The sequence below is a fragment of the Varanus komodoensis genome, unplaced genomic scaffold (assembly GCF_004798865.1).
Source record: "Varanus komodoensis strain SLA01 unplaced genomic scaffold, ASM479886v1 scaffold4, whole genome shotgun sequence".
Classification (NCBI taxonomy): Eukaryota; Metazoa; Chordata; class Lepidosauria; order Squamata; family Varanidae; genus Varanus; species Varanus komodoensis.
Genome location: NW_025335941.1, coordinates 50,106,940 through 50,122,373, shown reverse-complemented (window position 1 = coordinate 50,122,373; position 15,434 = coordinate 50,106,940). Strand labels below are relative to the sequence as shown.

Genomic DNA, 15,434 nt, shown 5'->3' with positions numbered 1-15,434 from the left:
ACTGCAATGTCAACAAACCTGAGAAAGAATCCTGGGAACTGGTGGAAAATGTATATGCTTTTCATTGATTAGTCATTTTCCTGTCAGATTCCGCATAAACCAATTGCCAAAATGCCAACCCGGTAGAAGGGGCTGTTAAGAGAATGGGGATGATGTAAGGATTGAGCCCAACAGCTCTGCAAAGTCACCCCCAAAACAAATCTAAGTCAGATTGGATGGGGAGGGAAGAGGCTGCTGAAATGCTGAGGCTGCAGGAGGAAGAAAAGAATGGGAAATAGCTGTAGTAACCAAGGAGGTCCTTCTGGAACTGGGAATGCCTTTACTGAAGGGGAGGAGGTGTTGGTGGGAAGTAGAGAGCCAAGAGTTTGGGGTCACATGAAGAGGGAAGAGCAATGAGGAGGGGCATGGTAACTCATCCGGCATGCACATGTGTGTAATCCTCCAGACTAATTTTGTGCCAATTTTAATGTATGATGCTGTCACCTGAAAAACCCATTAGAATGCAGAGGACTTAGCCATGCTAACTAGTTAAGCCAATAAGCCATGCCAGCTTTGATCCTTTGCCTTCTTTGACTGTGCAGGGATTTTGGTTTGTAGGCTGAGTCATGCCTGCTTGTCTGAAATTTCTACATAAGAAAAGCTAATTAAGTGGCCATATGATTGAGTAACCCATCTAAGCAAGTGGAAAGGCTGGCATCTGACAAACACCTCTCTGTCATTTGGTCCTTGGAGGGCTGGGTGGGTGGGGGGTTCATCTGGTTTCCCCACCCCCATTCTGGTTGCTCACCCCTGCCTTAAGATCAATTGTGCTAGCCCTTCTTTTGGAGAGAGATGAAATGGACAGAAAGAATGGGATAGAAGAAGAAGGGCAGGGCAGATAAAGCTGGAGAAAAAAGGTTGATAACATTTAAAAGTTCTGAAGTCCCATCTTGGGTTAAGGGTGGTTCCTGGCCATAGGAAGGTTGCAGGCCACTGGTCTTAATGCTAAATAGTTAGACTTACTTTTGCATTTGACAAATTCGAATTTCTGGCTCTCCATGTCAAGTGTAAAATTATGTTCCATTTCACTATTCATGCTTAGGAAATGCATATGCTATTAATTTTAGTTCCCTTTGACAAATAGATGATTTTAGCTTATAGGATTAATTTTGCTTTGTGTGCAGTCTCTTTGAATAGGATGCTGGTAAAACAGATCTGAAGAGCAGAATTCATAGTGAATTACACTGTGCAATGAGAAACTGTTTCATGTGGCTGAAATTTAGATGCTTTCTGACATCTGCTCCTCTTTTCACAGATTTTCCTGCAGTAAACTGGGTCATTCAGTTTGACTGTCCAGAGGATGCAAATACGTACATTCACAGAGTCGGGAGAACAGCCAGGTACATTTTGCAATTATTTGTGGTTCTCTCTTAATGAATATTGTGAATAGGTTGTAAAAGAGGTCAGGACACAGCCTTCCCTCTCTGCTGCCCTTTCTGTCTGTTGGCCATGCTTGCAGCAGATGCTGGGAGTTATAATCCAAATCACAAGATTGGAGAGCGCTGTCATGAGCCCTTGTGGCATTGGATTGCATTGAACCTCATGGCTTTTGTTGACTGGAGTTAGAAAACAGAACAACCTGCTATGGCTTGTTCTCTTAGGTGTGTTGCTGTGCCATGTGAACATAGCCCAAGTCACCCACCCTGAAAACGTATAGTAGCTGTTACCCATGGTGGTGGTTGTGTTGTCCACACCCAAATGATACAAACCCCATGGGTGAACCCCAGTGGAGAGTAAATTGCTTGGTGGGGAATAACAAAAATTCACCTGCCACTCTTAGAAGAGGCTCTGGCATGACCAATGCTGACAGGTGCTGCCAAGGTGCCCGAGTGGCTCTTGCAGAGCAGCTGTCAGAAGTTTTCTCCCATCCTTGGTGGCATGAAGCAGCCTGTGGCTTGAGAGCAGATCCTTCAAACTACTGGTAAAGATGGCAGGGACTTGCTCCTCCACACAGCTCCTTGGCAAGGAGGAGCAGACATCTTTGTCTCCAGCTTGAAAATAGATCTCTTAAGCCACAGGAGGGGATAATTCTGTGTCACTGTGCTGTACTCAAGTCAGCACCAGTTGTTCACCTCTCATCTCCTGCTTAAGAGGTCTGTTCTCAAGCATGGGGTGGGTATCTCTTCTTTGCTGCTGCCTTGTACTCAGTACAGTCCCATATAGTAGATTGGGCACCTCCACCACTTGCTTGGGAATAGACTTCTGAGCATGGGACAGTGGCATGACTGGAGGTCGTGAAAGCTTTCCCCTGCCCTTCCTGTTGCTCTTCAGGACATGAGGACTGTTCGTGCAGTAGCGGCAAACAACATCTATATTTCTAAATTCTTCTCCGTTCCCTTACATAAAAAGGGGTTATTCCTCATAATATGACAGGGTCAGCCTCTAGCATCAGCTGGGACAACCATGCAGGGGGCTGCTCACTGAATATTGTCCCAGGCAGGACTGGAAATTGGCACTGGTTGTGGTTGAGCCCTAATTGCACAAATGGGGACTCCCTGACAGCTCCAGCAAGCTGAAATTTGCTTGTAGTAATGTCAAAGTCTCATGGTATCCTTTGGAGGAAGGAGCCAGAGGAAGAAGGCAAAGTATCCATGATTGAGTATCCATGACGGAGCCAAGCTCAAGGAACCAAGGTTCAATTTGGATGCCAGGAAGAACTTCCTGACAGCTAGACCCCTTGGGTATGGAATGGGCTTCCACGGGAGGGTGTTCAAGGGTAGGCTAGACACGCACCTGATAGGCATGTCATAAGTGGAGCTGGCTGGAGCCGGGGGTCAGATTAGATCGCCCGGGAGGCCTCTTCTGACTTGCTCTTTTTCTATATTTCTATGATGCTCCCCATCGTTTGTCATGCTTATTATGGGTACTTGCAAAATAGCCGACCCACCATGGCTTAGAGCCAGAGTGGTTTGTTTTGTGAGGTGAACAACCCCATTGTACCTGGCTTAGAGAAAACAAGAATGTGAGAGCAGACATGCTGGATCAGACCAGTGGTCGATCCAGAGCAGCACTTCACTCACACGGTGACAAACCAGCTGCCACGGGATGCAAGGGTTCGACCCACCCAAGCTCCTCAGCCACTGGTGTACACAGGCACAGTGTCTCTGATAACGGGAGTAGCGCATGGCCAATGAGACTAGCAGCCACCGATAGCCTCCTCCTCCATGTATTTGTCCAGTCCTCTTTTAAAACCATTCAAATTGGTGGCCAGCACTGCTTCTTTACCTTGCTGTTTTTAGTGGGCCCTTCAGCCAACCTCACCTACTTTATTGAGATAAGACCCTGGATTTAAATTATACAAAGGCTATCACCATTCATGGGGCAAAACTGATTCCAGATTCCAGGTCTGAAAATTCCATTTCCCCTTGGTTACATTAAAATGGATTGAAATTATAAGTTGATGCTATGCCTAGTGCACTGTTTGCCTTAATAGAACAGATTAATAGTAGACTGGAGTATATTTTTCTGGGCTTTAAAATATTTATTTGATGCATATGTTGCTCTTGCATGGGACTTGGAGCTTCCTGTCCCAATTACTGATAAGGTGGATGCCTGGTTAAGTTTGGTAATACTGCAGTATCTGTCTCTAGACTCTTCATTGTGTTTGCTACTGGTATCCATTTTGCACAGAAATATTCTGCCATTAAGTATTTGTTTTTGCAAATCTTGTTAAGAGATCAGTTAGACTATTTATTCAGTTTGCCTTATTCCAGAGGTGAAGGGATTTATACGCAGCATGCAATTTCTGAAGCACATTCTGGTTGATTGTTAGGAAACCAAGAATCTCTTCTTTAATTTATTAAACTAGTGGTGATTCTGACAGCAGAGCAGAGTGACAGCAGGGAATCTCTAGGGAGCTGGAAACCCAGGGTAGTGACCTAACAATTCTTGAATTTTTCAGGCATGATTAAAACGCCTTATGATTTAAATAAAAGAACTGTTCAATAAAAACTGAATCATGTGGTTTTAACTTGTCTATATATACCAAACATAGCTTTGCTATTTGGGCTCTAATGCAATTCATAATATAGATATACCATGACATTTACTGTGTGCTTTTAAAAGGAAAAGTTTGTAGACAGTCAGCTCAGAAATTTTTACTTACACTCTGATCCAGTTAATTTTTTAGCCTTGACTTCTTTTCTTATTGCTACCCCAGTGTTCTATTATAAATCTATATCTCATCCTTTATAAGCATTATGTTTTAAATTATATTAATAAGAAAAGGATTACTCTCATGTGTTGTTGATTTTTGTTTGTTTCATTTATTTATTCATTCAAAATAATTTTGTGACACCTTTCTTAGCAAGACCTCCCTAGTGTTGCTTGCTAAGGAGCAAACATTGCTTATTATTTCAAAGATATAAAAACGATTAACTGAATCAGTTAAAAAGAAAGCATTTCAAATAACAGCAAAACCTCCAGTTTATAAAATAAAGTTTGGCACCTGTTCATTGAACATCCAGGTCTTTAAGACCCTTTTAAAAACAGCCAGGAAAGGTTACATGCAGTATTTGGGGTTAGAGTATTCTAGAATATTCCATAAGGATGGGCCTTGCTTTTTTTAAAACAACAAGAGGTTTTAGTTGCTCAAGCTTGTCTAGAATTTGTAAGAACAGTCCTGTTAGATTAGGCCGAAGTTGTAGTTGTCCTGCATTCTGTTTCCCTCAATAGTCAACAAGAAGTTTATGGGAATTCTGCAAGCAGAACAGGAATGCAGGACAGAAATGTGCCTTCTCTGACACTTTCCTCAGCAACTGTATAAAGAGACATACCGCCTCTTATATTGGAGTCGATATATTGCCATCACGAGTAGCAGCCATCAGCAGGATTAACCTCCATGAGGTTTTCTGGTCATTTTGACAACTGGCTAAGTTGGTGACCATCAGTACGTTTCCATACTGGAATAAAGCGAAATTTCCCATTAGCAGAAAAAGGATGCAAGGGCATCGATCCAAGATGGATGGATCTGTCTGCGGTTAGGAAGGACTGATCCATGTATGCGAAGGAAGTAGTGCTAGGAAAGCATAGGTGACTCACTCTGCTAACATGTTGGGGTCTAGTTGAACGTGAAAAGGTAGTGTCCACAGAGTGATTGGGTAGACTAGGAGCAGGGGGTACTGCTTCCAAATATCTATTCAGTCATAAGGTTCACTCACTGGGTGACCTTTGTCTAATCCCCCTCTTTCAGCCGAATGTACCTAGTAAGGTTTTGAGGATATAGTGGGATGCGGAATGTGCAATGGCCCGAGGATTTGGGAGGAAGTGAAAGAAAGATGCAATAAATGTGATGTTCTCCTACACAATTGAGCAAGAAAGCTAATGGAAAGGAAGCAAAAGACACTGCTTTTGCATATCTAAAACAGCCATTTCCAAACTTAGGTTCTCATATATAACCTCATCTCTGGACATACTGGCTGGGGTTGATGGGAGCCTGGCAACATCCAGGAACTAAAATCGGGAAATGCTGATCCTAAAGCATTCTTCAGTGATGATGGAAAAATGTATTCCACACATTTGGAGGCACTCTTTGGCTCATAAAGCCATAGCAAGGCTGCTGTCCTGAAACTACTTTTTGAATGCATGTACATTGTTCCAGTTAGGTAAAGCATTCTGATGAATTATCTCGAGTTGCAGTGTACTGTTGGCTCAGGCAGAACATTTTGATGCAGCGTTCTTGCAGCTACGGAATTAGATTCTCTGGTAGGCTGTATTAAAAATACCTCCCCACTTTCATATTGTCAATTCTTTTCCAGTGGAATGAGGGTTCTGTAATGTACTTCACGTTACATAATCCAGCTGAGTTAAAAAAAACAAAACACTGCCTTTGAGTTCCTTGATCTCATGTTTCTGACTTCTTGCAAATGATGGAAATGCTGAGAAATCCATTCCGCATTGCTGTTGTAGGTTTTTTCCCCCACTGCTACTGCTATTTAATCCAAGGGCTTTTGTTTAAATGGGGTTAAGAGGAGAATCAAGCAAACTTTCCAGGTTTCATATTTTAGACAGCGAGAAGCACATTTGTGACCGCTGCCCCTTCTCAATGTGTGTTTTCACTGAATGCTCTGCTGCTGCTGCTGTGTGAAGGAAGCAACAGCTGGACTGATTCATCAGCAAACACAGCTACCACTTCACAGTAATTATTTCTGTGTGCACAGAAGCTGAAAACACATCGGGGCACTGGGGCACTCAAATGAATCCTTTCCCTGTGAAGCGTTTTAAAAAAATCTGAACAAGCTTGGAGAGCAGGTTGTGTACATCTGACAAAATTACAGGTAGCTGAATTTGTACATTAGAGATTAAAGTGATGGTAGCAGTGCCTTTATATATAGCTTGGCTGCCAACATGGATGGCTTTAAAAGGCAGTAGACAAACCCATAGAGAAAAGAGCAGTCAGTGCCCACTGGTTATGGTGGCTGTACAGCATGGGTCTTCAAACTACGGCCGTGGGACGGATCCGGCCCACCATGGCCATCCATCCGCCATTCTCCGCCCCCGCACGTGCTTGCTGCGTGGGTGGGGAGGTGGTGGCTTGCTTGCTTGGAGATGGTCTCTGAGCGAGCAAGCTGCTGCCGCCGCCTGCCTCCTGTATGCGCGTGCTTGCTGCTGCCTCTCAGCGCGGGCAGGGAGGTGGTGGCTCGCTCGTTCGGAGATGGTTTTGGACTTGCTGGGAGATCTCCAAGCGAGCGAGCTACCACCACGCACGCCCGACGGCACCTCACCAGCCCGCGCCTCTAGGCACCTCCATTTCATCAGCCCGTGACGGTCACCGCAGCCTTTCAACTGGCCCCCTATTCAGAAAGTTTGAGGAACCCTGCTATACATTCTAGGCTCAGACTGATACCTTTCAATATGAGTTGCTGGGTACCATGAGTGGGAGGGTTCCATTGCCCTCAGGTCCTGCTTGTGACCTTCCCACTGGGGTGTCCCATTGGGCTATGCTGAAAGCCAGCAAGGTATAATAGTGGAATATTGCCCAGGTACTCAGGAGATCCAAGTTCTAATTCCTGCTCCTCCGTAAAGCTCACTGGTTGGCTTTGGACCAGTCACTGACTTTCAGACTAACTTACCTCACAATGCTGTTGTGAGGGTCATATGGAAAGGATGGAGAGGAGGATTCTATAAGCCATCTTAGGTTCCTTGCAGGAATAATGGTAGGGTATAAATATAGTAAATAAATAATCTGGTTGGCCACCCAGGGGAACATAATACTAGATTTGAGAAGCCTCTGTTCTGATCAAGCGTGACTATTCTTACACTCTGATTAGTGAGCAAGTTTTCAAGTTAATTAAAATGCTTTATCAGTTTGGGTGTTGAGTGGACCAAGACGAAAGGGAAAGGATGATACTGTGCCTAATTTACAGTTTGTAATAGTCTTGAGATGAAATGAAGCAGTGTTGGGGAGGTGCTGCATGGGCTTAATTGGTTTAGGCTGTGTGAAAAACTGACAGCCCATCAGCAGATCAAGTTGTGGGTTGTTGCGCCTAGGCAGGAAAAAGGGAACATGCTACCTCACATGTGGACACAGCTGCTTTAAAAAAATAATCTTCACCTGATTTCCACAATGTCCCAACAAAATAAATACCAGTGAAAAACTGCTGAGAATACAAAACTAGAATTGCAAACACATGTACAGAAAAAAAGGGGGGAATGAACAAAACAAAAACACAAAACAACAAACAATCAAAAAGACACACAGTAATAACTGGTCTTGAAAGTATTACTAATAATATATACGTATACATGTATGCTCAAACATATGCACACAAATATTCAAAGTTCCTTTTCTACATCACTGTGGCCAGCATTTCTGTTTTTACTTCGAACCCCATGATTGACTCCTTCGTAGGTGATTGAGCATAATGTGTGAACCGGAATTGATAGGTTTTTTGTGGGCTAAACAACCCAGTAATTAACCCATGATCTATTGTTAGGTTAACTGCTAGGTTGTTCAGCTGCTATTTGCAGCTTTATAGATTTTTGTCTAAAAGAAATTACTAGTATGCTACAGGCAGTACACACTTATTTTAGAAGTAGGTTGTTGTTACATATGAACAGCACCTGGCCCAAGAGAAGAGGAACATGGTTACTTTTCCTTTTGAAAATAAGAGCATTAGCAATTTAATTGGGAACTGTAGTGGCTACATCTGTGGCTTCTCTAAATGTAGTCCAATTACTGTGCTAGATCTTTGTTTTAATTGAACTGTTAAGCATCACACATAGAATTCTATAGTTGGTGTGTAATACAGTTCTAGATGCAGTTGAATAGGTAATGGAGGATGAGGACCCAGTGTTCCTACCCTGCACATTGCTTCCCACTACCATTGGAAAGGCACAGGCACATGAATTCCCTCTCAGAGTTACCAGCTGGGGACAGATGTGATCCAGCAGGTCTCCCTTTGTTAATACCTAGTCTAACTCTGAGGTTTGCATTTTTTTGTCCTCAGTCATTGCCTCTATATCAAAATGGACACTTCATAGAATCTTTTTAGGCTAAGACAAAGCAAAAGGAACACTGAAATGTTGAATATGCTTGCTTTTCTGCTCTCCATATTTTTTGTGCATACAATTTTTCAGTTAAAAAGATAATGTCAAGGAGGTTAATTGCTAAGTACTTTTGGGACAATCCATATGAAACTGAACACCCGTAAGCGTCACTGGAATCCTGAGTAGATCAGATCACATTTATTTTATTCATTCTTCTTCCTCCCAACCAACTCTAAATGCTTTCAATATGAGACTGCAACTAAAAAGAGCAAAAACGAGTGAGCAAGATAGTGATGTGTACTTTTTAAAACTTCATAAAAATTAAACCAACAATTTTAAAAGTCATTAATGAGATTAGAATCGATTACAACATTTCATGGACTGTGGAAGTATATAGCTGCTTAGAATGAAAGCTAAATTAAATATCTTACCTAATTAGGAATCTGGTTACTGGCTGTAATTAAATTTGGGGAAGAGATCTATTTTAGGTAAAAATGTTGTTAGTTCTGTATGAAATTTAACTAATGCAGAAACTTTTGAATGGTTTTGAGAATGAGAGAATTTTGAAGTTTCATATTTGCTGTCCTTTATGTTAGTTTATGACATGTTTTAAGAACTAGTGAAGACCAGATATTTAAACATAAAATCCTGCAAAAAGGCTTCCACTGGATAGTTACGAATATTCACACTTTGGTACTGTCCCTCCCTGTCCGTCCCCCCCCCCCCCCAACAACAGACAAGTTGCCATTAACATTCTCTTGACTGCTTTGAGAAGGCTCATTTTGGGTTCTGGGCTATTTACCTTTGGATAGTAGAACTGGAATGTTTTCATGCAGAAACACTGTTTAAAAAACATTTTTTCCAATTGATGTTTCTTTTGTGTGTGTGCCTATTTTAGTCAATAAAAATTATTTTAATCGTATTTTATATAATCTGATGGATTTAATACCACTAGAGGGCAGCAATTGTTAGCTTTCATTTTTGAAGGCCATATTAATATATTTTTAGATTATTCAACTTTACATTCTTTGGTGTACACGAATGTAGTAAACCAAAATTTGAAAAAGCACCTATAATTTGCCTTTAACAATGTACACTCAGTGTACCTGGGATGCGACAATATGATAACCCACGCTAAAGTGTTGGATGTGATTTGTTAGTGAACTGTGGGTTGTCATCGAACTGTGCGTCAGTCTGTTGTTTGTAACCAGCAAAGATAACAAGCCATCGTGAGCAACCCAGCAACAAACCATGGGTTATTTATGGTTAACGGCCCGTTGATTATTAGCAGAGGTAGATTCAGGCTGCATGATAATCCACATTTCAACAACAACACATGGTTCATTGACAACCCACTTGTTCAATACTTGAGCAGGGGTTATGTTACGTGAATCCAGCCATTGTGTAGAATCAGTGAATTGGGAAGAAATAATACTCCTGTTGAGGAATATACAATGTGGCCTGGAAGTGTGGTTGTGTGATGCATGTTAAGGATGCATATTTGTGTGACAAGCACACAGTGTACCCCCCCCCCCCAACACATAGGAAGTTGCCTTTTTCTGAGATCATTGGTCCAGCTAGCTTCCTATTGTTTGCCATGCTGACTGGCAGTGGTTCTTTGAAGTTTCATACAAGGGGTCTTTCCCAGTCCTACCAGCCCTACCTGACGGTGGCTGGGATTTGAACCTGGGACCTTCTGCACGCAAGGTGTGTGCACCCTGAATTGTCACCCTTCCCTTTTTTCTGTTGCATTCAGCATCCAGAGTTTAAAAACTAATTCCAGCTACATAATGTACAATAGAACCATAATGCATAAATTGGTACATTGTTGGTTTGGAATGTTCAAAGAGCCCATTGATCAAGTTTGATCAAGTGGTTTAACAGCAGAATACACAATTACCTGTAATAAACACAGCTATGGTTATTTATACTCGACAAATCATTTATTTCCTGAAGTGCTGCAGCATCCCAGGTTTTTGAATGAGATCTGCCGTACATTACAAAACGTTTCTGGATAATTGGGGAAACTGAAAGGGAGAGGCAGTCTGGTCTAGGGTTTATATATAATAACGTTAATGACTTTAAAATGCCCCAAGCCTAACATCTATTAGATAGTATCATTTAGCATATTGCATATATTCAGTAATAGCCAATTTTGAATGGGGATGCTGAAATAGGAAATCTTAAATTCAAAAACAGTTGGTCCTTACTGAGAGACCAGAAAACTATCTATAATATTTCTGTGAGCTTTGTGCAGTCAGCAGTGCGCCTTTGATTTCTCTGACTTGTGAATTTAATGGAAACAACCAAATCTGTGAGTGCTGTGGTTTTGTTTCCTTATCAGCAGATGTTTTTTCAGCCACAAATGCGGCCACCAACTTGGGACAGCTGGACACATTTAAAAAAAAATACTGGTGATTAAACCTGACCATTCTGCTGCATGCAGCCTTTTAGCTCCTGCGTAGCTCTTCCTGCTAGTGCAAGCAGGAAAACTAACTGCAGATTGAAAGTTTACTGTGACATCTGAATCCTGTCTTGTTTGGAAACAGCAAACCAGGATCCCACTTCAGATGTCCTGGTAAACTTTCAGTTTGTGGTTAGTGTAGCCACATACTAGTAGGAGTCTTGCATCGGTATGTAGTTCATTCACAGTATAAAAGTCCTAAGTTGGTGATTATATTGTAGGTAAGGATTATATTTTTGAGTAGAATGCATAATTTATATGAGACACTCCTGTGCTATAAATTTTGTTCTATCTGCCTACTAAAAAGTAGAAGTCTAGCATATCTAGCCTTCTATATGATGGACTTAGGAAGGGAGCTGCAATGTCTATTATAATACAAGCGGAAGCATTTAAAAAGGGTTACACTTCTCCACTTGCAGGCTGAAGTGGTACAAATGGATTGGTTGCCTCAGGATTTTGCTGTTGCATTTGCTTTCCATGTAGATCAGGCCTCAGATGCAGGCACAGAAAGCTGTTGTTGGGGTCATGTGCACCTTAATCCAGTGAGACCCAGTGGAGTGTAATGGTTAGCAGCACGGTACTGGGACTCAGGCAATATGGGTTCTAGTCCCCACTTGGCCATGGAGCCCACTGAGTGAATTTGGACCAATCACAGACTCTCAGCCCACTTACCTCGTGGAGCTGCTGTTGTGGAGATAAGGTTGAGAGCAACAGAATGGTGTAAGCCACTTTGAGTTATAAGAAAAAGGTAGGATATAAATTTAATAAATAATCCTGAATTTACTTTTTAAATAACATTAATGAGCAGAGAATGTCGACATTTTATGTATTTCAGAGCTATACAGGAATGCATTTAATTTGAATAGGCGTGTCTATGCTGGTGTATGAGTTTTATAGCTGATAGTTTCCAAGATGGCTGACATGTTGATGGGGAAATAAAACTGGACTACTTATGCACAATAAACATTTTCCCTCCAAAATGCAGCTGGAATGGATAATTACCAAGGCTGTAACCATGTGGAGGGGGAATTTATCCTGCTTTTCCCTTTACCACTGCCCTGAGGAAAACCCCTGTTCTGCACCTGATATTTGCGTTTAAAAGAAAACAAAACTCTGTATTTTAAAGGCAACATGCCTAGTAATGTCTACTCTAGTTTGACCTTCAGAAAAGCTGTTCATATTTACTTACAGTGTAGAAATGTCATTGGAAGAATGATCCACCTCCCATTTTATTGCTTAGGTACAAAGAAGGCGGTGAAGCTCTCCTTGTACTGCTTCCTTCTGAGGAAAAAGGCATGATCCAACAGCTGTTGCAGAAGAAAGTTCCTATTAATGGCATCAAGTAAGTTCTGTAGCAGTTCGTACATAGTGTGGTTGGTCCTCTCTATCTCCTTCTTCAGCTCCCACTTACTGATTTCAGTTCATCGGTATTCAATTTCCACTTATATCCCACTTTTCCCCAAAGTGTTCAGAGTGATATATGTGATCTCTCTGCCCCCCATCACCTCATTTTTATGTTTTCAGCAGCCTGTGAAGTAGATAAAATGGAGAGTTTTTGACTGGTCACCCAGTCCAGTAAGTAGAGAACAGGCAACCTGAATATAACTGGGTATGTTTGACCACAGCTCCCATAATCCCTGACTATTATCTATGCAGGAACTGTATGCCAAAGCATCTGTGCTCTAGCCACTGTTCCCCACTGGTTCTTCAAACCACACTGGTTGTATGAAGAAGAAGAAGATATAATAATTGCCAAGCTGTATCATGTGACTGAAGTTCTAGTGTACAATGAAAAATTCATTTAAAGAAAAATAATAATTAATTAATCAAAGACTTTTGGACCCCAAAGACCAGACCCACAGAACAGGGTATAGGATAGGGAATATTGCGTTCAAATTGCCGGAAACCAGATTCTGGCTCAACATCAGGAAGACCTTCCTGATTGTTAGAGCAGTACAACAATGGAGCCAGTTACCTACGGAGGTTGTGGGCTCTCCCACACAGGAGGCATTAAAATGCAAGTGGGCAGGCATCTGAGAGGGATGGTTTAACTTGGTCATGCACTGAGCAGGATCTGATGACCTTATTGGCCTCTTCCAGCTTTATGATTCTATAATTCTAGGGTGTCTACCACATACATGCATGATTCAGTTCCTGTGGCCTTAACTCCTTCTCTCAGCCTCCTCTGAATGTTCCCTGACCTCAGCATCAGATGTGACAAGAACATTGAGTCACTATGTAAACAGAAGTGCAGCAGATTTCCCACCCACAAAGAAGGGTCCCTGTTGCTTCTCTGTATGAGTCACTGCCTGGTCTTGCTTTCATCTTCAGTGTATCTGTGTTGTGGTGGTGCCCAAGACAGTAATTTGAATTGCCAGATGAACCCAAGAAAGTTGCTTGCCCCTATTTTACACCGACTAGCAGTAGCTGTCCAGAGTTTGAGATGGATGTCTTTCCAGGCCCCGCTTGGAGCTGCCAGAGATTGAATCTGGGAACTTTTTCGTGCCAAATATGTGCTCTCCTCACTGAACAAGAACACTGATTCGATATAGAAACAAATGGGAGTGGAGAAGAGTAATTCTTACTTGCTCTAAAAAATAACTTCTGTAAGAGTAAGAGGGTGTAAGAGTAAGATTTAGCAGGGCTGGGCCAAATGTTTTACATTGAATGGGGTTAAAAGCATTGCCCCAAACTGGGAGATGATTGAGCAGAGAGCAAAGCCTTACGGAAGATGGATATGCCTGTGTGTGACTGTGTTTCTTTATGTGTTCTGACCATTATTGGTGTTATTTTGCTTTTTAAACTTGATTTTCACTAGCAAAATTGACACCTTATGCTGCTTCACACATACTTTTCGAAAGTGTTATTCTGTTCAACAATTACTGAACCCCTTCCTTTAATTTTAACAGTCTCTAAGTGGGCTGGAGAATATTGGCTGAGACAAAATATATACCTCTCACATAATGTGTCTCCCACTCTTGGCCACAAGTGTGGACTTCAGTTTTAAAGCTGCTTGTTGCTATGAGAAGTTTAGGAAATTCTTGTGCTGCTGTATTAAAATGCTAATCTGAACTATGGCAATGTTAATTCTGTAGTATTCATGCTGTTTTTAGCCTTTTTCCTTTGAGGCAAATGCAACTGAGAGCACTGATAGTTTTCTTTCTTTACTCATAATGGCATCTGTTTTATACCTCCATGCATACAAACCTAATTACCATTTAGTACCTAATATCTCAGTCACTCAAAATGCACTGAAATTGGCTCACATGCTCCACTGAAGTATCTGTTGGCTTCCAGTAATGCTGTTTACAATACCATTTTAAATCACGGATGATAGAGAGAGAGTTCACAGTAAAGCTTGCAAATCCTTGTAACTGGTTCTTTCTCCTTACAAAGGTCGCTTAAATAGCAAAACCGTAGTTTATTGTAGAAAGGATCTCATTTTTGCGGTGGAACTAATGAGTCTCAGCAAAAGTTTTTGTGCCTGGAAGAATTATATCCAAATTCTAGCCAGAGTTCCCTGATTGTGTTCACTGTGTTACCCTTTCCATAGCACCAGACTAAATGGAACAACCCTTCAAAATATTCAGTACATTCCAAGGCCGGGATTGCATTATTCCCTTCACAGAATACTTAGTGTTAGTTGCAATATTCAGCAGCCTGATAATTTCTACTTTCACTATCTTAAAAAAAGGAAAAAGCAAACAAAAATAGTCTTTAGTCCATCTGGTTGTATAAATTGTCAACTCAGTGCAAGTTCAGCTCAGTGCAAAAGGCTTCTTATTCAATTCATGGCGTCCCCAGATAGGGCTGGGAAATACTGTTGCCTGAAACTTCTCAGAGTTGCTTCTGGTTGGGACTGATACTATTGAGATAGGTGAACTGATGGTCTGAGGAGGTATAAGAAAACTCCCCGGATGGGAAATCAATAGGATTTCTAATGGTGATTGTTTCTGTGCCCCCCATCAGGACTGGGCAGAAAGTAGATTTCTAGATGCTTTAGATTCCATCCTGCAGCATTCCTGGCCATTGACCATGCTACTGGGGCCTTCTTGAAGCTGAAGCTCAAAAGATCTACCCTATACCTACACCTGCCCTACTTAACTGCTCCCTCCTTCCGGCAGGGAATAGAAGCAGAATAAATAATGCAGACAGTGAACTGGCAGATCCAGGTTCTAATCCTCTTCAGCCATGAAGCTCTTTGTCCCAGTTACTCACTATCAGGCTAACCTACCCCACAGGGTTATTGTAGTGAGTTGAAGAGGACAGTGCTAGCTATCTAGGGTTTCTCTCAAGAGGAAAAAAAATGTCAAGATGTAAATTCAATGTAATAATGATAATTTACACATTTTATACAATTTATGGAATTCAGCATTGCTGGGTGCAGAATTTGGGTTATCTTGTTATGGATTTTAACTCTTCCAGTACATTGTTGTGTATGTTG

General features: G+C 41.7%; 1 protein-coding gene across 2 annotated transcripts in view; it reads left to right on the top strand.

Moving 5' to 3' along the window:
- DDX10 (DEAD-box helicase 10) overlaps window positions 1–15,434 on the top strand; it is a 176,044-nt gene that overhangs the window by 18,862 nt on the left and 141,748 nt on the right. For both annotated transcript variants that reach the window (XM_044441435.1, XM_044441436.1), the window contains exons 9-10: window positions 1,295–1,379; window positions 12,231–12,332. In XM_044441435.1, the coding sequence (XP_044297370.1) occupies window positions 1,295–1,379; window positions 12,231–12,332 (187 nt within the window). The remainder of the gene's footprint in view (window positions 1–1,294; window positions 1,380–12,230; window positions 12,333–15,434) is intronic.